General features: G+C 38.2%; 1 protein-coding gene across 3 annotated transcripts; it reads right to left on the reverse strand.

The window, feature by feature from the left end:
- Positions 1 to 921: 921 nt before the first annotated feature.
- Positions 922 to 19,185, reverse strand: LOC105041644 (acetyl-CoA carboxylase 1). 3 transcript variants are annotated; one of them, XM_010918613.4, is made up of 33 exons: positions 19,047 to 19,185; positions 18,798 to 18,918; positions 17,500 to 17,875; positions 17,171 to 17,377; positions 16,917 to 17,078; positions 14,814 to 14,906; positions 14,280 to 14,375; positions 13,807 to 13,980; positions 13,629 to 13,722; positions 13,339 to 13,526; positions 13,197 to 13,247; positions 12,800 to 12,839; positions 12,589 to 12,713; positions 12,390 to 12,506; positions 12,207 to 12,281; positions 12,045 to 12,101; positions 11,828 to 11,932; positions 10,879 to 10,965; positions 9,491 to 9,682; positions 9,213 to 9,401; positions 7,493 to 7,603; positions 7,271 to 7,360; positions 7,003 to 7,179; positions 6,711 to 6,788; positions 6,432 to 6,554; positions 6,040 to 6,309; positions 5,576 to 5,931; positions 5,178 to 5,415; positions 4,736 to 5,088; positions 4,290 to 4,503; positions 3,911 to 4,090; positions 1,636 to 3,792; positions 922 to 1,241 (listed from the first exon to the last, which is right to left on the reverse strand). In XM_010918613.4, exons 3-33 carry the CDS (start codon positions 17,872 to 17,874, stop codon positions 1,179 to 1,181), a joined length of 6,837 nt encoding a protein of 2,278 aa, XP_010916915.1. In that variant the 5' UTR covers position 17,875; positions 18,798 to 18,918; positions 19,047 to 19,185; the 3' UTR covers positions 922 to 1,178. The 3 variants fall into 3 exon arrangements, with proteins under 3 accessions (XP_010916915.1, XP_019704875.1, XP_029119357.1); XM_019849316.3 differs by lacking the exon at positions 18,798 to 18,918 and having other exon boundaries at positions 19,047 to 19,177; XM_029263524.2 differs by lacking the exon at positions 19,047 to 19,185 and having other exon boundaries at positions 18,798 to 18,937.
- Between the last annotated feature and the right edge of the window lie 4,395 nt (positions 19,186 to 23,580).

Raw genomic sequence — 23,580 nt, forward strand, 5'->3', positions numbered from 1 at the left:
TCAGTTCATGCATGCCACAGCTTGCTGCGAACGCAACCAGCTGATTGATTGGGTTGCTCATTGTGTTACCGATCACAATGGCCAAATTAATTGTTAGGTTAAGATCCTGGGTGGCAAACTTTGCTTCCTTTTACATCAAAAAAATTGTTATGTTAAGATTAGCTGACCCATAGCGTCAACTGTTACTTTGGGTTCTTCATTAACCCGAGCAATCAATATAAGCAATCTAGTTTACCCTGGAAAGAATATATGCATTCTACTGGTGTGACTCTTGGAACATTCATGTAGGCATATCACAACGAATAAAGAAATACTTTTATGTAGATTTAGTCTTTTCAACTACTACGTTCCCTTGCTACCAAAAAAAACTACTGCGTTCCCAAGTACAAGGAACTAAATAGCCAAGAACAAAATCATGAAAACACTTCTTTATAGTCAGCTGGCGGTGCTTGCTAAGATTAGTACACAATGAAGAGAAACTGATGGGTAGATAATCGTCTTCCCATCCAGTAGAGATATATCACAGAATAATATTATGCCCTCGTCAAATGCCTCTTAGAAACCATAAGAGTTAACATGGAGGTGAAGTACCCTCAGTGACAAGATTTTTACATCTTTTAATTTTTTTCTGAACTTACATGACACGTTAACCTTTACTCTTCCAAATGCTCTGTTTTCTGGCATGGAATTGATCACCATCTTTCTGGCATGGCATTGATCACCATCTTTCTTTAGGCCTCCCAAACATCACCTCTTCCTTCTTTTCTCTCCATTTGTTTCTCTTATCACCTGCTTGAGAGCACCCAGTGGTGCAGGTGAATGAATACATAACAGCTATTGCCCCATATTCATAGATGAGGAGTGCTCCATAAAAAATTGGATTCCAGAAACGCTTATTCATAAATAATAACAATTAACTCGTACAAATAACTGGAAGGTCCAGATGAATGCTAGTTGCCTGAAATAGTCTCTCAATAACAAATAATACATCACCAGTACAAAATATCGTACCGGCATTTACCCTTATATACACTCTCCGCAGAAGATAAATACTGCTGCAAATGACAACGAGACTAGGTTGTTAGAAAGCAACAACAACCTGATACTGTGGTGTGACAGTGGTGCTTTTTCAATTTTCACAGGGATAAGATCACTTTGTTGTGATCGGAGCACCTGATTCAATACTGTCCAAGCACCTGTTTAAGTTCTTCAGTTAACTGAGCTCTGCTAGAGGAATCCATCTGTATAAAATGTCCAGAAACCAACTCATCAGTAAACTCAAATAAGTTTGGATCGCAATGACAAGTTCAAGATGTGGGACTTTTGTAGATGTCGGTGTTTCAACAATTAATGAATAGAAGAATATTCTGGAACAATATCAAACCATTTTTAGCTAAAAAGAAAAAATTATTAAGTTTCAGGGTAAGTGGCAAAATTTTAGCAAAATCAAGAGTAATATGTGACAGTCATCAATAATTCATGAAAGATTTTTCATTAATTCTGTGTAGAACTGTGGAGAAACAACTTTGACCTTTTTTTTTTAAAAAAAAGAAAATCAACAGGTCATAAATTTCACTGCTAAGGTTTGGACGGTATAAATAGCATCACATAGAAGACATAACAAAGCATGCATACCTTGCTGAGGAGTGCAGCAAGACCTTGAGGCAAAGCCTGCAAATCTGAAGCCGATTCGCCGAGACTAGAAAGTTGCAAGAATACCTTTTGAACCTGCAATTCTTTGAGATATTTCTCAAAGTTCTTTGGATCATCCTTCCAGGCAAAGAAAGCATCGTCGTCCTCCCATTTACTGCCAGCCAATTCAGCTGGCTCAGAAGCCAAAAACCACTTCTTGATCAATTCCAATGCAGACTTTTGAGGCAACTGCTCACCAGCAGCGTCTCTAACAATCCTTATGACTGACCCCTCAGAAACTCTCCTGTGTAACCTTTTGTAGAAGAAAGAACGCGAGCTCTCCCAATCAACTACCTTATTTATTACCCCTTTAGCTGCCATTCTGAGGGAGGTATCATGCAACTCAGCAAACCGTGTGGCTATCTGAGTGTACACAGGCAACAACTGCTTTTCTCGAGAGGTTATTCTCTTCTGGATGGACTCCACATCACTAGGGATTCCAACTGCCTTTGCTTCCTGAAGCTTTGCTTTGAGACTTACCAGCTCCCTGTCGAGCCTACCCATGCACTCAAGAAGCTCCTTAGATCTGAATTTGATCTCAATCATCCCTTCTGGTTCGAGCACATTGCCCTTGGCCGTCTGTTCAGCATACATCTCGATGTGATCTGGATTGATCTTGCTGTCCACGACAACCCATGCTCCCCCACGAAGCTCTCCAGTCATCGGAATGTACACAAAGACAGGCTGCTTGTATGTCCTCAAATTTTCAACGATGGTGGACCCTGCCTGAAGAATCCCTTCAAAAAGATCTCTCTGCCCGCCAGAGAAACCTCTCCAGTTAGCAAGTATGAAGAGTGGAAGTTCTTCACGGTTAAAATCTAACAATGCCTGAGATGTTTTGGTGGCAGAGTCAGGGAACCAAACTTGTCCCGCCTGTGGGACAATCCGCTCCTGAGAATCAAGTTGACCAGGGTCTGCAGGGATGATTTGCATCATAGTCTGAGTTTCAACAGCTACAATTCCGACAGGGATCCCACCAAGCCTCGCCCTTCCTGTAACCACTGTCTTTGCCCAACCTTCCAGTGTCTCTATGAAGCTATCTCTGTCAAAGATACCACCTAACCACCCGCCACTGCCATCCTGAATGCCACAAATAGCTGCTCGGGGATCACATGAATTCTCAGGGAAGTATTCAACTGGCCGCTCTGGTGGGTCCAAGGATCTTGATATAGGAAGAGGACCTCCGATGTAAGGAGGAATGTAGCTAAGCCATTTCAGAATTGCTGAAATACCTTCAAGATCATCTGATACGGTAAGATGAACAACCCCATTTGTTGCCATGATTTTTGGGCCACCCAATTGCATATGGGAGCTGTACACTTCCCGCCCAAGAAGCTTGTTCAGTGCTGAAAACCCAGTGAGGATTATAGGTTGATCCAGACGCTGAATGCACCTCATGCCAAGCCGAGCAAGATAAGCTCCAATGCCCACTGTTCTTCCTGTCACATAGGTCAGAGTAAAGGTCTCCTTGTAAGCCCTCGAATAAGCACCAGCAATAGCACCACTTCCTGTTAAGTTCTCAACTCCCAAACCATCCTCTTTTCCTACTATGGTGTCTATGATCCATCTACTCTCACCATTTTCTAGTTTCACCTCATGTGCTACCACAGATGAGCCAATACGTGCATAATCTTCAGGGGTCAGATAAATGTAATGAAAGCCACGTTCAGGACTTAACTCATCAGACCAACCCACACGAAAGCAAGCTTTTACTTCTTCTGCTACCCCAATCCTAGCGCCAGAGTTTGCTGCCAAATAGATCAGAGGAAGTTTCTTCTCACAGGACAGATTGGTAACTGCATAAAAGAATGCATCTTCCCTAGGACCAAATGACCCTGCTTTGAAGGTCACATCATTAGCCACAACTATAATCTTCCTTCCACTAGGGAATTCTGGTGTCGACATCTCCATGAACCAAGCTATCATGCCAACATCATTGAGACCTGGAGAACGCTCCACAGGAACTAGAGGAGTCCCCCATGCTCCATTTTTGTCGGCAAACATGAGTTCTGTAACTTTAAGAAGATCTTTGCTGTCCCTGGCTTTGGCATTACCAGAATCATAAGATGCCCATGACAGTCGTAATGCTGTTTCAAATGCCTGAAAAAACAGTACTTTAAATTTAGGATGATTAAGCAGAGAAACTGATGTTAACTCTCATATATGGAATGCAACTACTTAAATTCATAATAACATAATGAAGGAATGAAAGTTTCACCAGTGGAAAATCATAGCAGTAAGTAGTGTTGTTCTTCCTTGCTGCTAAACGTTTTCGATCAATGATACTTAGAGGCTGATATCTTGCAGTCAATGGCACACCATGCAAAGGACCAGATACAGATGTGGCAGAATGGTAGACCAGTTCATGTGATTTACTGTCCTCAAATTCTCGGTAGATCTAGAAAAGAAAAAAAACTTGATTGCTCATTTTAAAAAGAAGGGAATCATGAAGTAACATATATGCCTCTTACAGATAATATCTAGTTCAATTATCTGTAGAACTATCTACTTAAGATGACTTATTGATAAGGTTCAAAAGTATATCTAGTAGTTTGTATTCACCAAAAGTTAGTTTCATAGACATAAATTACACTTACTTGTATGGTACATGTATGACCGGTAACATTGGTCACTATAATTCTCCAAGCACCACTAGCGAGTCCAATAGAATCCAGCCAAAGCTTCACTTCCCACTCACAAACAGCAAGACGATGCATCCGTACACCAACCAATTCATGAATTTTTACAAACATTTCTTCCAGGATTGTACAGATAGTAAATTCCTCCTGACCATCATTTACATCCACAGTCCTGGACAAAATTTGTGAACATTGACCTTACATGACTGTAATGGAGTGATAATCAAGTAATTCTTTTCATGTGAACTCTTGAAATTTGTAAAATATACAATATAGAATAAGATGACTCTCCAGGAAAAGAAAAAGAAGACAAATAATACATATTTATTACCACATACCTTAAAATGCCAGAGAGAGAGAAGAAGAAGAAGAAGAAGAAGAATAACTGTATATATAATGCTTACCTTGAAACTGGTATGAGATCAAAAAGCTGTTGCTCTCGTAAGATGCAAAGATACATGTGTGAATGGTCTGATCTGATGGTTGCATTATGCACATGTAATTCTAATTCTTCCAATGCTCCCATTAATGATCTCAAAATACTAACAGATGCAAACGATAAATGACATTGTGCGCAAATTATTTCACTGTCAAGGATTTCACTCGATGAGAATCCATTGGTCATGCTGGGTTGTCTCACAAGTGTCCTCAGGAACATCCTTTGGATGGGTGCCTTGGGGTCTAGGACAGTGTACAAGTGCCACTGGCGATCCCGGGATGGCGTGTACTGCATGTTTTTGTAGCCTTTCAGCTTGTCCTAAAGTTGCAAAAACTATTTTAGTAAGTAATCTAAAAGACAGTGCTTGAAAAAGTATAGGACATCAATGGATGAATAAGGTTACTGACTAATTCAAGAAATGTAGAAAGGGGAGGTTCCAAGTGACGAAGCAGAGGTTCTTCCTCATAATAGAGCTTTTCAGCTGACCAATGGAAGGAGTGGCGCATAGGCGCTCGGCCTTCATCCCTCTGTATAATACAGCTAATAACCCTGACCCCCGCTTCATGAAGACCAGAACTTAAAGAGTTCTCTTTCAAAATCTTGGCCAACTTATTAATTCTTTCCTGGGCCTGATCTTCATCACCACTGCCAAACATCAAAGGAATTTTGAATATCAATTAGGAAATTCCTTTTAATATTCAAAATAAAATCCCCCCTAATCAGAATATATGCAAAAAATCTTAATTAAAAAAATATTAGATTGCAGCTACTTATAAAAGAAGATAACTGAAAGAAGTTAACTAACCTATCCTGAAGCGTGCTCATTTGGTTATTAATGCCAACCAATGCAACATGTAGCATATTGCCTTGACTAGCATGCTCTGGTAGCCCATTTGAGAATGGTTCATTGTCGGCTTTGGAATTTAAACAATGTGTAGTCTCTTTCAATGCAGCACTGATTGCTGTTGGCAGAAACTGAAGGGATTTGATGATAACCATGGTCCCCCATCTCTTCTCACAATGTTTCTCTACCAATGGCTTACCAGCTATTGGATCTTCAGACCCATTTCTTTTCTCAATATGTTCTTCAGAGAACTCCCACAGAGCAACTAGACCAGATCTATGCCATTGCATCCGCACACTTTCCTTGACAAGGTAGGGCTGGAAAACATGTCTTAAGTTATATTTAGAACAAAGAGACATAATATTGTCAACAATAGCTAAATTTTAAAAAAAAAAGATGGGCTTGTTATAATATTAAAGCAGTACCTGGTATAATCTACGTATGTATGTCTCAACGACTCTCCTTTGGAGTGTGGGATCACTGTGATCAAACAAAGCCACAAGGGCATCCTCAACGGCCAAAGGAGCACTAACAAGATCCTCCATCCGCTCATTGATGGCACTTTTCCTCCTAGGTGTAGATACACGTTCCCCTTCTTCTGTAAACATCTCTAACTCTGAAAGGCTTCTGGCAATGCTTGTACGGAGTTCACTAAGTTTAGTTTGCTCAAGAAGTTGACTTGCTTTTAGTGCCAGCTGCAGCAATCAGATTCATAACATGCATGTTAAAGGTGGAGTGTTCATACTCAACAGAAAGGAAATATTTCAACAAAAATTTTATAGATATCAGCTAATAGATATCAGCTAGATTTATAGACCTCAGAGTATGTCGTGTGATTAAGACCAGAAAAGCGAATCAATTGGTCCCTGTAGGCAGCAGGGTTTGGGTAAACCAATGCTTCCATCAGCCGTAGTATCAACTTGTTTTTGCTCCTGACACCCTTCAAGACAACAATATAAACTACTCATCAATGCAAACATTAATATCTACAAAAACCAATCAACATAACAATATGCATGTTACAATACAATCATCATAGGATACAAGAAGGAGAGCAGAAAATAACTGGTTTGAACAGACCCTTATCAAGCATTACCTGATGGGACAACACTATGTCAACGACCTTTAGGAGATCCTTCTTGTGCTGAAGCCGGAGACGTTCTATGACATCAGCCTATGTATCAAGCAAAAGATCATAAGGCCTCGCATAAGAAATTTTATTTCAAACATTCCTATTGTTCCTGCTACATATAAAGGCTGACTTTGTATGCATGAAAATCTAGAATGAAAAAAATTGACATCAATTTTAGTAATGTCTCACATAAAATGAAATAAGAACAAATGCAGCAGTTCGTAATAAAATGGTATCTTGTGATAAAAATAATGACCTGAATGTTATCACTGAATAGTTCTTCAACAGATAGGTACCCCTCAAAAAGAGATTGCACAATCACACGAGCATGGCTTTCTCGTCCACCCTCATATGACTTGACGAGACTCATCAGAGGCTCCACCAGTCTCTCATGTGTGGCCTTTTCTTTTTCGGTGCAGGATAAGAGATGAGCCTGCAAGAAGACATATAAGTAAAGGCATTGCCAAACTTCAACTCAAAATAACCCGGATGGTCACGAGAAATTAGTCTAAAGATTCACCGACCTCAAGAACTCCCCTCAGTAACCTTGCAGGGAAATCAGTATTCTTCTGAAAAAGTGAGATTGTTTCATACTCTCTATACTTGGCATCTAGCTGCATTGGATGTGTAATAATTAAATACTACCTCTGCTCCACAGTTGATAAAAACCAAGAAAAAAGTGATAAAGAAAAGGAAAAGAAAATCTTGCCAACTGTAATTATGTAAATTCTAAATTGTAAACAGACCTCATTCCTGAGATCTTTTGGCAGGCGAGTAGCCAATACAGACATGGTCTCTTGCCACTGTAGAAAAGGAAGCTCAGGACTGTCTAGACAGTTTAGCAAATCTTGCACAACCTGATAATTATATAGATGATCAGAATTGCTCAAAACAAATTTATATAAATGACCATAAAAATTATAAGTCACACAGATCAGTAAAATGCTTAAGCAGGATAGTATTTGCACCAATGCAAGCACATCTTATATCAATGTCATGCCAGTCAAAGCCGTTGTTGTCTAATGGGAAAATAAATAAGCAGCTGAAAATAACCTTAAAATGTGCATGGTAATAGGATAAGTAAATTGAATTCTACTTCAGATTACTCATTATTTTAGTAACAGAAGGACCAGATTCAGATAGAAGGGAGACAGTACTTTAAGTCTATGACAGCTATTATTGAGAATTTTATACTTGATAAGTAATATTAATGAGGATCACCAAGGCGACCCAAACCAGGCAGTTCAGCCCATGCCAAACTGTACCAATGCCAGCCAGGGATGGTTCAATCTCTCAGGTCACACGATTATAAGTAATCATCTCGCTTTCGATGGTTTTCTCTTTCTTGATTCCACTCTCCTCTCTCTCTTTCAATGGGATGGTTTGTGTCTTCACTCCCCCCAACCTGGCTGTTTAAGAGCTGCTCATTGGCAAGCTACCAAGCCACCTTCCACCACACACTCCTCCCTCTTCACCAGTACACCTCCCCTCTCCCGCCTCCCCCCCTCTGCTAGGGTAATGGCTAGGGTGATGCAGTGTTGGTGCTGCTTCCTGCGATCCATCTGGCCCACGTACTCTTCAGCCAGACATTCCATGTCATAGGGTTTAGCCCTCGGTCCCATACCTTCACGGCTTTATGGCCGCTCTCTCTCAAGAACGAAGGCCATCAGGAACCAGCCTCATTGTCCTCATCATAGTCTCTCTCCCCTGTTGCCATCCAGTCCCAGATTCGACCCTCTCTGGACATTACAAGATAGGATGAAGGCCTTCTCTTGTAGATCCAGACCTCTTCAGCCAAGGTGAGTCCCCCATCTCTCCCTCCCTCCCTCCCTCCCTCCCTTCTTGCTCTCCGGCCCCCTACATCTCCCTCCCCATGGTTCCAGTACACCATGGGTTGGTACGGTACGAACTCGTACCATACTCTACTGATTGCAGGCTAGCATGCCTGTTGAAACTGATTCTCCCAACATTGAATATTACTTTACGGTAGCAGTATCAATAAATTTTGTGACATAGGCAATGCATAATTCATTGGCATGGAATGTTATAATCTGATAGCAAAAGATTCAGGGATTTTTCTGGCACAAAGTTAAGAAATAGATTCTAAAGCCTAAGCAAATATACTAAGCGGAACTTCTTTTATCTCCTAAACATTACATGATGGAAGGATGACAATATTATGAACCTTATTTGATGCAAGAAATTAACGTATGAAGCAGTATCATGAACAACAGATCCAATTTCAATGATTTAAATTCCATCCAATGATATATATACATATATCATGCAGGAAGTTAATTCCAAAAAAGTTGACATACAAGAAAGAAATCTAAATTTATTCAAGAACATTAAATTAGTTGAAACTAATATTTCTTATCAGGAACCATCTAGAAGCAACCAAAAGAATAAACATTTAAACAAGAAAAGGAAAACTAAAGTTTATCTTTTATAGTTTATGGTGCTTACTTCATTGATGTTATGTTCATAGCCTGCAAGAATCATCTGCGCAGCATTCAAACTTGCAGCACATCTTTGGTGAACTTTGCCAGAAACTGCAGTTGGAGGACCCAGTTTTGGAAATGTGCCATGAAATGGCTCAGCTCTTCTCACAGCTGATGGGTCATCCAGATCCAGCATTGCTATAAGATCACCAGCCTGAAACAAAATTATAGTGTTGGCCTATTTTGGATATTGGTTTTAAAATTATGAAGTCTAAGAGCAGAGCCAAAAAAGATAAAAGTTACCTGCATTGCCTGGCCTTCCGACATCACAAAATGAATAACTCCAGAAGCAGGCAGTAGAAGTGGCATGCACATCTTCATTACCTCAACCTCCGCATATGGTTCATCAGTGTCAACATGAGCACCATCAGGAACCAAGAAACGAAGCAGCTTGCATGGTGTCTCAGCCGCCAATTTAGATGGATCATGATCATTCTGAAAGAAGAGAGAATTATTTTCCATTTCTTGCACTACCAAAGAACAAAATGTTTTCCATCAAAAGTACTTGCAAGTCAAGATCTTTGCTGGATGTGCAAGCCAACAACATCCAAAATTTACATGTAATACAAAAGTCAGCATCAAAGGTAGCCAATTATCAGCATAATGTATCAAGAAATTCATATAGTCATTATACAGAATTTTGCAAGCCATTATCTGACCAAACTTTTCAAAGAAACCCTAAACACAATGTGTTTGTATTGCCAAATGACCCTAGATAGACACCGAGTCAATATGGTGAATAAAAAAAACTTGATAAATTTTGATTGCATGATTCATTTGATCCTCAAGTGATAAGGAATTGTAGTTCCAAAGGCACATGCACTACAGATCCATGCCAGTATGCCCACTGTAAGTTAAGGTCAGGAATTGGCACTTATGGCTGCGAATAAGGAATTTATATGGTCAATAAAAGATGTTTTTGTGTGCTTTTGATATTGGAGAGTACTATAACAAGCAAAAATATCAAGAACAGGGAAACAATAATAAATACCATGAAGATAAAGCTTGACTTACGACTGAAGTTCTTTATAAAATATTGCAAAGAATTCAGAATATAGGGTAGGACCATCCAGGAGTGGCAGAAACATGGAATAAGTGCCAATCAGCACCACAAGACACAGCATGATGTGTACCTTGCTATCACCTCACTGGCAAGTGGCACTAACATTGTACCAGCTGCATTCCTATATCTGACAAACCACCACATCACTGTATGCCAAGCATAAGTACAACTCTGACACAGCATACTACATACAGTGGCATTGCAAGGCAGGCACACCACCAGCATGCATACTTCAATCCATGGGCAGCTGTACATGTTCTGATGGAAAAATGTTGTGTATACTAAGAGTAAGAAGATACAAAAAGTCTACCACTCACAGTAGACAAAAATCTTCTTTAATTCATCCAAAATGCATGAAAAATATGAGTATTTGTCACACAAATCAGTGTCTTCATTTTGTTTCCCTTCATTCCAGTAGAGCGCACCATAAGTCATTTGGTAACATATGCCCAGGCACACTTCCAATTTTGGTTGAAGATATGTTGCCAAGATATAAAGAGAATATGTATGAATTTATTTCTGATAATTTGATTTTATCGAAGAAATATAAGAGGATGATTATTTTTACCTGTAATAAGCATGTCCTTCCATCAATAAGAAGGCGAGTACCAGCAGCCTCTTCTTCAGCATATATCACATGACTGTTTCCATCCAACTGCAGAAAATTACACCCATGATAATAGACTTAGCCTTCATTTTTTTGATTAAAAAAAAAAGTCTACTTGCAACTATTGTGAAATTTATATGGAACCTTGATGACCAGCAAATTATTTTCTTATTTTTCACAGTTCAACTAGGCAAGAGATTGTTGTAAAGAGAGCAGAACATTGCAGCATGGGCTCACAAAGTCATTACCCACTTTTGAAGACCACAAAACATGCTGATTATTCAACATTACGCTCTATCTACATGATTGAAGTAATTCTATGCAACAGTTTCTAAAAAGATATTAAAAAGAAAGTTATTTTCTGCTGCATTTGCAAAATATTATCAGCCATGGTTGTTCTTTGCCTTTTTGCTCACATGAAGATAATATATCCGAAAAAAATCGACATAACAACACCCCCTTCAACTTGATCTTATAAAAGTTGCATCAGCCTAACAACTGAAATCCCTTCATTTTAGAGAATAAGATCACCATCCAACAAACCTCACAATTAAAATTTTAAGTATATTAATAACCCTATAAATTTTTATCAGGATATCCAAGCCCAAATAATAGGAGAATTTTGCTGATTAAGAATTCTGAAAACATGATCTATAATAGCTTTAGTAGGAAACCATACATTTATATACTGCTATACATTTCCAACTAATTGCAAGCTTTCATCCTTACAAGTCTGAATAACTGAAAGCTGTATAGATGGTTGCCAGAATAATTGCAAAGAAAATTTTAGCACGAACATTGCAAATTAGCATAGAAATGTAGTGCAGCAGCTCCTGGTTGTGAGCACCAAAGTTTATTATAGTGGTAGGATATTGAGAAAATAGGAAGCAGGGACAACTAGAATGCTTGCCTGCATCAGAAGACCACCATCACGCAATGTATGAATTTCTGCTTCAACCTCTGATCCATTCATCCTTAACTTGTAGCTACCAGGTCCACCCCTTACCATTTCAATCTAAGAAAAAAATTTTCAATAAATTAAGAATGAAGAAGTTCCCCAAAAAATAACTTCCATTTGCTTAGAAAATGGTAAAAGACTTTTCAGGCCAAAGGTATAGTTAAGATACCGTATATTTGTTTCCTTCAATATTCAAAGTGACATGGGAATTAACAAGCGATATGTGCTGCAATCAACATTACTGAATCACTTGATCATGTTGAGAGAGAGAAAGAGAGCTCAAAGGCAAAAATTTCTTTTTTCCAATCCTGGATTCAGTGAAGTGCATTACCTTGGGTGGAATTTGACCTTTGCCAAGGTAACCAACATAGTCTGAAACAATGGCTGCACTGCTTGTTGATGCTTTCTGAAATTATGCAGCAGAAGAAAGCAGATTAGAAAGACAAATCATACCATCTGACAACATAAATGACAGTCAAGCCATCATAATATAGTTTAGGTTAACTATGCTTACATAGAGAGCTCCTCCAACAACAGAGAGATACCAAGGAGGCCTCTCAGCTCTAACTCGCATAGCGATTCTGCTGTCCAGCCAACCAGTGTGGATCTTATTGTCTCTGTATTCTGAAGCCTGAAAGGGAGTGACATGAGAACTGCACTATAAATTTCCATAGTCAGTAATCTAACAACATAGACTAAAATAAATAACTTACATGTAAGAGATCTATGGTGTAATCAACATTTGTGTGGATCTCTCCCCTTATTTGAATCTCTTTTAGCCCAAGGACCATATTAGCTATTGCTAAAGGTCTAGACTCCCCAAAAGCAAAAACATGCCCTAGGAAGAGATGAGAAATTTAACAACAAGCAATATCAAGAGCTTTACAAGAATCTAGCAATCTGGTCGTTCTAAAAGATCCATACCAAATTGGGAATCTGAGAACTCATGAATGCCACCTCCAGACTGCAAATTTATCAAAAAAAAAAAAGTTTGTCAGTCAGTCACTTGGAATAAGAAGCATATAATGCAAATGTTAGAGGATATAATTTCACCAGGATGTTCAATAAAATGGCCATAGTTCCATTATAATTTCACCATCGTGGTAGTAATTGTTTTTGGTATTTTTATCCTTATATACAATGTTTTATAGTAATAAGTCCATATCAATCTGTGTAATTGATTGAAAGAAAAGTTTTCATGGGATCTGTCTGTATTAAATGCATAGGAGGCCATGTTTACATTTGTCTTTTTAGCAGAAGAGACAACTGAGTTCGTTCTGATGCAATCAAACCAACCCAAAGCATTGTCTATAGAATATACCTTCACAGAGAAGTATGCCCATACATTTGGTTTGCTTTTGAAACTTAGTTCCTGAAATAATCAAATTTGATGGAATCAGGCTCATCATAAGCCCACATTTTCAGGCACCACAAGCATAATATCATATTCTGCAAAATCTCACCTGCACTTTCCCACTAGTAGGCTTGAAACCATCATCTGGATCCTCGCTAGTTACCCGTACAGCTACACAGTGACCTTTTGGCCTTATGGATTCTGCTTTATCGAAATCAAATGGAGTTGCAGAAATTGATGTCTTTCTCCAAGCATCATACCCTCCACCATGGTTCATTCCATAAAAGCGCCTAATTTCTATATATGAGAAGCACAATGGCACAGAAGTAAGCAGGTTAGGCAGCAAATTTATGCATAAGAGATATTCTGCCAAGAACCAGAAGTATGAAATTATCATACCTGGAATTTGCCAAAGAGGTATTCCCATCCCAACTGCAACTTGAGCTGCTGGCAAATTTATTTCAGCTATCCACTCAGTTACAGGATGCTCCACCTGAAAAGGACCAATTGATTGAGAAGCCAAGAAAGAAATTTAACGAGCCAAATGTCACCACTAATTGCAAACAAAAAAACCAACCTGTAATCGTGGGTTAAGTTCTAGGAAATAGTATTCACCAGTTTCCATGCTGTAAAGATACTCAACAGTCGCAGCACCAACATAGCCTACACACTTAGCAAGCCTCCTCGCTGCCTGCTCAAGTTGTTTAACAGTCTCAAGAGGTGCTACTGTGATTGGACCCTCCTCTATAATCTGTTGGACATTAACTGTCAATGTTTATTCAAGGAGTTCATGTAACAGCCAGTGCAAGAAATTTTTGTCTACGCAAGGTAAATGATTGTTCTTCAAAAATATATTACATAGAAGTCAGATGAATCAAGACAAAAAAACATCCGAGAATGGACAGCTAAAAAATAAATGAATGTGTGCAAAATTACAATTGATGCACCATCTGAATTCACATAATAAAGACAATAAACTCTGGTTACAGATATTTTAAAGCTCAGAAGATCAGGAGAGAAATGCTGAGAAATTAATTGATGAAAGCTTGCCTTTTGGTGCCGTCTTTGAACACTACAATCTCGACTGTGAAGAGCAGCCACATTACCATATTCGTCACAAAGTAACTGAACTTCTAGATGCCGGCTCTACAAGAGGAATCCAAATGTCAAAAAGATATTGGGTTAGATACCACAGATAAAAGCAAGCACAGTAAGTCATTTTTCATCCTGTCAGAAAACATGTGTACTTTTTATCACGAGTTAACATACCATAAACAGCATTAGATATCAGAACTATCAATTCAAAACAAACATGCGTTGCATGGATGCATGCATGTATGCATGGATGTATGCATGGCTTACTTTATACAACAATATTCACCCACAAGTCTCAAGTAATAGCCTCCTAGTTTCTATTATGTTAGCTCAATATTAGAAGGCAGACATGTTCCAATTTCTAAATATTTAACAGATGAAAGGAGAAGGCATGTGAGCTAAGCTCCAGATGACCTGAAGCATTGGAACCATAAATCAGAGAAATAGGAATAGTTAATAATTAAAGTAGAATGTTGAAAATGGTCTCACCTGTGATGCAAGCTTCATAATGAATATTGGTGAACCAGGAACTTCACCTTGCACTTGTTTGAACAATGCTCTGACCTCATCATCATTATGAACCTACAAAATTAAAAGAGTTAAACAAATTTGATCGACACTTTTGCATGGCAACAAGTATCTCAGCACACATAATACTTAAAATTAAACATGAAAGAAACTGCAAGAAGTAATTATGAAAATGTGCTCTGGCAACTCTCTTTACCACTTAGCATGAAGCAGTTTCTTCCCGGACTATGTTAAGATTTATTATAAAAAAAATCTTCACTATTCTTATAGTAATCACTATTCTTATAGTAATCACGATTCATGATGGCATAGCTTTCATGTTACCGTTCACAACAAGGTTCAAAAACTCAGCTTTGGTTTCGGTTCAAGTCCCCGGAGTTGAATTTCAATTTCAGCAGTTTCACTCCAAGTTTTGGGATCTTGGTCAAAAAAGTTAGCAGAATGCCAAAAAAAGGAAAAATAAAATAATTAAAAACTCAGGATAAGTCATTTCATATATAAAGTTGTGTTTAAGCTATTTAGGATCATTGTTTCTGTAATAAGGCTAGTTCCAGGCTGAAACTATGTTGAAGCTTAGTGTCTTATACTAAGGACCTGTTTCGTACTTCTTTTTCCTGTTTCTTTATTTTAGTTATCCATTTCTATTTTTTTTTAACAACTTCCATTATTTTTGGGAAAAATGAAAGTGAAAATTTTCACTTCCAATTTTTTAAAAAATGGGTTTTCACCATTCTCCTCCCAACCCCTCTTCTTCCGCCCAATTTTGCCCTCAGCCCCATCCCAAACCACACCAGCTCCCTAGGCCTCACCAGCCATCTCTCTACCCGATGCAGACTTATCTCTCATCCGTGGCCGTGTTGCCAATCTCATCCCCACTTCCTTTTCCTTTGCTGCTCCCTTAACTGCCTCTCCGCCCAACATCAAGCTCTCCCTTATCCTTGACCACGCCACTGGCTCCATATCCTCTCTCCCTCATTGCCAGCCACGTCCTTGGCCCTCATTGTAGAGAAAGAGAGAGAGAGAGAGAGAAGAGAGCAAACCAAACATAAATAGAATTTCTGTTTCCAGATTTTTTTAAAAAAAGAAAAGTGACAATGATCCAAACGCCGCCTAAACTTTCCACTCTTGATAAATTTGTTCTATTTTCCTACACTTTTCCCTAACTTATGTAATCTACCTACACTTTTCTTTACTTTTTGTAGATTTTCCATATCTATTCAAGTTTTTGCATTATATTAAATATTTCTCAATGCATATTTCATTCTATGTCATTTTAATAACTAGTCTAAGTGAGGAAAAACCCATTGTTCATTTTTTTTTCCATTTTAAACTCATCTAATAAGCAAGGAAAAACCTGTCTAAGCATATTCAGTTCTATTCATTTAAATAACTAGGAAACAGAAAACCCATCTAAGCATATCTCAGTTTATTCCATTTGAATAACCCATTTAAGCAAGAAAATGCCCATCGAAGATATTTCATTATATTCCATGTTAATAACCCATCTAAGCCGAAAAAGGGAAAAAAGACCATCACATATTAATAAACCATCTAAGCAAAACAAAAAATATAAGCATGTTTCATTCTCTTTTGTTTGAACAACCCATAAGCCACCAAAAAAAAAAAAAGCATATTAATAAGAACCCATTCTATTTTGTTATTTCAAAATGCAGCTTACCCATCATGATAACAAAGCTTAAACAAAAATAACATGTTTGATAATCAAAGCCTTAGATAAATGTGTGATTGAATAGTTTTAGTCAATTTCAAAAAATATTAATCATATTAAATTGTTGGATATATAAATAAATACTAGTTTCGGTTGGTTTTGCTTCAAACTACAGAAATTGATTGAAACCAGCCAAAAGGAGCTGAAACCGACCGAAATTGACCAAGACTTAAGAACCCTGATTCAGCATATATCCTGGAAGATCAATACTTGACAAACAAATCTCAACAGCATGCGTCCACTTTTCTTATCAAATCGATCAATATTAAGAATTTTTTAAAACATTATAAAAGGTAGGGAGAAACAAATATTTTGTGATCAGGTAGGATGCAAACCTTCCTAATTCCTTTGCCGCCGCCACCCCAGGATGCCTTGATCATGGCCGGGTAACCAACCACCTGACAACTAGCCACTGCTTCTTCTGTTGTATAAACACAAGCTTCTCTATAAATTTCCTCGGGAATAGAATCCAAACAGCTTTCTGCTTGAATTTTCACCTGTACGATCATTTCCAGGAAAGTGGATATAGCACATTTAAGGACAAAAAATAAGTGGGCTTGCTAAATATAAAGGACGGTAGAGGACTTACATGTGAACCACTCCATGGAAGTGTTGGTACTCCTGCAGCTTGAGCGATCAGAGAAGAACCAATTTTGTCACCTAGTGCTGCCATTGATGCAGCTGGAGGCCCAAGAAAAATTATTCCCTTTGCATTTAGTGCATCTGGGAGTTCAGGATTCTCAGATGCATGGCCCCAACCAGGCCAAACAGCAGAAACATGGGTTATTTCCGCCATCTGTCAACATTTGAATTGTTATATTCATAAAGCAAAAAAGGCAAAGAAACTTACAAGTTTACTCCAACTTCAGGTTATCAATGTTAAGCATATTTACGAAAACTCAAGTGAAAGGAGCTAACCTCGACAATGAGTTGAACATTGGCATAATTATTGTTGTTGGTTCCTCCAGGAACTTCCACAAATTGATCAGCAATCCTAATGTGTTCTGCATTTATTCTCAAGTCCTCTGGAGTTGCCATAGCTACCAATAGAATTGCTTTCTCCGTTCCAAAGGTTTCATAAGCCCATGTTCGGATGCTACGTATAAATTTAACAGCTGCCATTCCATTATTTGCAATTAATATACTGTGGATAGGTTTTTTCCCACCAAGCGCTGTGCAGAAGTCATCAACTTTTGATAGTGTAGCTGCATGTCTGAGTTGAACCGTTCCATTTACAACTCCATTCATGCTCCAAGGTTCTGCCATCACTGGTCCCCTATGGACTTCAGACATGCTGCATGGACAAAGGAATATCATAAATAGAGTCAAGCATTTTAAACTAAAAGTTTATTGTTAGGGATTATTTCTTTCACCTCTTTCAATATCTTTAAATGTTTTGTACCCATCTAATAACAACATCTCTCCTGATAAAAATTTAGTGACACAAGCTCACTAAGGTCTTCTTTTATAACTAAGGGAGCAATTTTGCAAACGACTATTTATAGAATTTCGATCAAAATTTGATTTTAGAATATTTTTCAAGAAGGTCTAGCTGCATGAAATTCTAATTTTGTTAAGACAGTCATGCGAAAAGATCCAACGATCATCAAGGTATCAGGGTAAAATTTACACTCCTGACAGATTATTTGATACCTATATCGGTTTATCTAAATGAAGTTTAGTTAATAGTTAATTAATACCTAGTACATGGCAATTTAAAAGGAGAACACAGAATAAAATCACAAATTTTCCAACAAAATGAAACAGAAAAAAAGGGAGGGGACAAGTATTAACCAAAATCCAAGGTGTTCTGCAAAGAAGTATCATACAATACGATCCCAAGAAAACATAAAGCAAGCTTAATAATGACAGCGATTAGCTTACCAGAAACCAAATATAATGACTCAAATCACTCTTCCATGACATATTTTAGCTCAATGATTGCCTCAGAACCAATCAATCTCACTAAAACATTTTGAAAAACGATAGATAGGACAACATATCACGTCTCCGCCAGTATAAAATTTTGCACCATCAAATCAGACTAGCCTCCGAATCAATCAGGGAAAAAAAGCATATCTTGACCAATCAAACACTCAAAAATTGAACAAACATCCCAAAAACATCCAACCAAGGTCCAAACCGCACAAAACCACACCAGTACCAGAACCAAGAGGCAAGAAAGGCAAAAAAGTGGGAAACTTTGGGCAACTCACATCGGAGTAGAGACAGGGGAGGCCAAGATCTCCCCTTTCAAGCCAAATCCGGATCAGAAGTCCTTCTAGATACTAATCCTTCTTCCTCAACTCACCGCAAAACGCCCATTCGCCGAGAAGACTGAGTATTCGACGAAATGACTCAGAGAAATAAGAAAAAAGAGAACAAAAGCGAGGACGGAGATATAAAAAGAAGGGAGAGAAGAACAGAAAACAGTGGAATTATGAGAGAAAGAGAGAGACACCTACCGGCTTTAAATGGGAAGGGAGCCCCACGTGATAACTGCCACCTTCCGTCTTCCCGTCTCTCCCTCGATTGGGAGTAGCTCCCAACTACCCCCATCCAATCCCATCGCATTCAGTCAAAAAATGCGATCTTTCTTTTTCCTCCCCTTCTCCCCCTCTCGCCCCCTCATTACGGATTAAAACGGGAAAAACAAATCCCGTTCCCGTCAAAACTCATCAAATAACTGGATTTCTTGTCCACTTGTTGCAGAAATTGTTTCTATTGGGAGGGGGGAAAGGATGGTGGCTAGAATTTTTATTGGACATTTGAATTTTGACTGAGAGTTGGGTGGTGTTGATGACCAAACTATTCGTTGACGTTAGGGTATGCGGTTGGCTGATTTTTGTGGTCAATAATATTACGTTGAAGAGTGGCAGCCTTCAACTTGGAAGAGGGGGAGGAAGGGAACGTGTGCTCGGATCTCATAGTCATCAATTTAGTTTAGGTAGGTGGCACGCATGGTCCGAGTAAGTTGTGTGGGCGCGCTTCTTGGATGAGGCTGCTATACTATTTCTTGCTGTTCATGGTAGTCGTTTGAGGTGGGGGGTTTAGCGAGAATGGGCATTGAACAAAATGGGTGTTGCAGTAGTTGGTAGGAGTTCAGTTAGGTGGATGATCCATGCCTTCCTCACCTTTCTTTATATAGCTATTTATCTATCTATACATATACACATATATATATATAAATAAAAAAATATTTGTTTTTCTCAAATTCAAAATTAATGACAAAATATTTAAACCAAAGATCTGCACCGCTGGTCTCTAGCCAATATGCATGGAAAGAAAATGTATAGTTTTTATTATGTTAATGCGCTAAAATATAGAATAAAACACTTAAATTGAGAATCCATCCTGAGATCACATTCTGCAAATCTTAATACACACGCACTGATATATACATACACACACATAATCTTCTATTATTTTTTTTCATTAATTTTCATACTCGTTTGATGGTGTATGGCTAACCCATCCATAGCCTCAATTGGTTTATCCTTTACCGATGGAATTGTCACTTTTCACCCTCACATCCAAGTGTTATTACCTAATGAATTTTTTAAAAACCTATTTCAATTTCCTAAATGATGATTTCTTTATTTTTGATTTCTTTGTAAATAGTTATATAGTATAACTATCAAAGCAATCCTATGAAACTAATACCTAAATATACTTAATTACATAATAACTTATAAAATATCACTAGCAAGATGAATATATAGAAGCACCGTGGGTGGGTACAAATTACCATCTTAGATCCACTAGACCAAGTTTTTGTTTAATATTATGAGCCCTTTTTACCTACAAAAGTAATTGAAACATTGATAATTAGGCCCCTTTTTTTTTTGTATGGCCTTTGTTGTGTATTAGTGTGGATAGTTGTAATTGAATCTAAGTTAGCTTGGATAGCTTCACTAATATTCAAGCAACAATAGTTGTTTGATTGTTTATTAAACTACATTCAGATTTTGGTTGGATTTGTCATTTATTATCTTTTTTCATGAAATCATTGTCACAATAAATGACATAAATTTTTAACGTATTAACCCTCTTTCCATAGACAATCTCAAAAAAATTCTTCTAAAAAATAACTATTGATATATCATATGTGATGGATGGGACAAATCCTATAGCTTGGATCATTGAATGATAATTGTGCCCTTGAGACGGCTTGTAGTCCAAAATATGTTCTCCAACAACCTTTTCATCATAAATTATTCTTTTGCCCTGCATCTTCTTCCCTAAGTGTCCCCTACCTGTTTGTGTTTATGGATCCAAAGTCTTGCCACTTGCTTGGAACTTGCAATAATCACTAGGATAAACACTGTATCCCCGTATCATGTCTATCCATCTCATACGTCTCCGTCTCCTCCTGCCAATGTCACAAGGCACTATTCTGTTGAATGAGATTCGCTCCCCAGCTTTTCTCGTCGAGATTTTTTTCATCCTATATGGATATGGGTCAAGAGCTTATGGGTATCTTGATATTGTCCGCTTCGATTGGATCCGGATCGAAAGCATACCCGATGGTCCCCACTGGGGTGAGCCCGATGCCACATGGGTGGCGGCCTCACGGTTTTGTCCTTTCGCCCCCCCGGAAAGAAAAAAGGTGCCTCGTGAGGGAAGGAGATTTTCTTGGGCTACTTAAGACCATAGACACTCTTCACATATCCAATGTGGGACTTTCGAGGGTTATCCTCCCGAGGCCTATCCACAACACATCCCATAATATGTGGATATGGGTCAAGAGCTTGAGGGTACCTTGATATTGTCTGCTTCGGCTGGATCCGGATCGGAAGCATGCCCGGTGGTCCCCACTAGGGTGAGCCCGATGCCACGTGGGTGGCAGCCTCACGGTTTTGTCCTTTCGCCCCTCCAGAGAAGGAAAAGATGCCTCGTGAGGGAAGGAGATTCCCTTGGGCTACTTAAGGTCATAGACACTCTTCACATATCCGATGTGGGACTTTCGAGGGTTATCCTTCTGAGGCCTATCCACAACACATCCCATAATATGTGCATTAGATATGCTAAACTTTGGGCCAAACTCTAGTAACTATTTAAACAGAATTTCTTCAATGTAGTCTACCAGGAAATTATTTAGCTCTATTGTATTAAATTGGATAGGTTCCTCTCATTTTCGATGGAGGAAAAAGGAATTCTCTAGTTCCTTGTCACTTTCAAAAGGTGGCATTATTTTTGTCCCCAAAATTTTTTAAAAAGAAAATGGTCTAATAAACACTTTGCTAACACGCTTACAACAGTCCAAGGACACAACAGGTCTACATCTAATTCATTAATTGAACCATCATGCACCATACTGTTTCTCTACGAACAGTGTTTGAGCTCCAAGTACAAAGTCAAAGTACCAAACAAATTTATAAGACTAGATTCAACAGAGGGCCAGCGAGACTTCCGAATGACAAACTCCGTTGGAATTGATGGATAAGGAGGTGGGTAAGGGGGTTAGTGATTTGGATGCACTTGTTAAGAGTCAAAGGTCACTCAAGCAAGAAAGATTAATGAAATAATCATTCTCGTAGGCGATAAGGATTGTTTTGTTCCATCCACCAAAGATGTTGAGGAGCTAATTGTCTTCTATTGTCTTTTACTGCATCTAGCTACATGCCTAACTGGCTGCCCACCCTATCGCAGCAGATTTAAGTAAAGTGCCCATCAGTCAGATAAAGGTGGGACAAGCTAGAATGAAACATGCACTCATGTTCTGCATCCAAGTTGACCCAACATGGGTTTGGGGGTCGCTTAAACCATAATCTCCCATTCTCTACATGGCCCACTGGATCTGGCTGGGCTTGTTTCTAATCCAACCTAGAGCAATTCATTGTGCACCGTGGATGGTGTAAAAAATCCGACATGGAGTGCATCGTCTCGTTCGATTGATCCATATAGTCATCATTTTCCAATACGCATTTAATATTTTGCAGGTCGGTTTTTGTATAATGAAAATATTTCCTGTCTTGAATGTCATATTTTGACCTCGGATGTCATAATATCACTTCGGATGTCATAATTTTTTTCCAAATAACAGGGACATTTTCATCATTCAAAATTTTCTATGATAAAAATACTCCTGCTTTTTCTAAAAAATTATGGCATCCGAGATCATATTTGACTTCGGATATCGTAATATCATCTCGGATGTCATAATATGAGAAGGGTATTTTTATCCAATCACTTTCCAACGTGTATTTAATGTCTGCGGGACAGCTTTTTCTTTTAAAAATTTTGAATGATAAAAATATTTCTGTGCTGTAGAAAAATTATGACATCCGACGTAAATATTATGATATACTATAGATTAGATGTCATTATTTCTTGCAAAAATAAAGATATTTTCATCGTATAAAATTTTTAAATGAAAAAATTAATTTATAAGTATTAAATACGCATTAGAAAGTGAAGATTACGTGGGCTAATCGGATAAGGCAGTACACTCCACGTCGAATTTTCTACACTACCTGCGGTGCAAAAAGAATTTCCCATCCAACCTAATAGGGGACCACCGCACCATAGGAGAATAGGAAAAAAAAAAAAAAGCACTCCGTATTTCAGTAGATACTTGATCAAAGACTAGCATTTCAAATAAAGATAATGCTGTATTTGTGGTATAAATAACCCAAACTCACATAACTTAGATAAAACCCTTCCCGATCGACCAAGTTGAGTCAAAATTTTCACCCATTATTGACTCGCTTGAAATTGGTGTAAAATGAATTTGATCTCACTATAAAAGTTTGAAATCTAAGGATGCCACCGAAGCAAGTTTTTTTTTTTTCTTTTTTTTTTTTTGCCACTCCAAATCTTGGAGGCCGTAGTTGTAGTTTTCTAGGGGAGAGGAAGTATTAATTTGAGATTGGATCTAGAAATAAAGACTATCATCATCTTGAAATCTCTAAAATAATGGAAATCATGCCGCATTAACCAGCAACTCAGCATGTTGATGAGCCAGCAATCATGACTGCACCTATTATTATACCTATA

This window comes from Elaeis guineensis, chromosome 3, assembly GCF_000442705.2.
Source record: "Elaeis guineensis isolate ETL-2024a chromosome 3, EG11, whole genome shotgun sequence".
Taxonomy (NCBI): Eukaryota; Viridiplantae; Streptophyta; class Magnoliopsida; order Arecales; family Arecaceae; genus Elaeis; species Elaeis guineensis.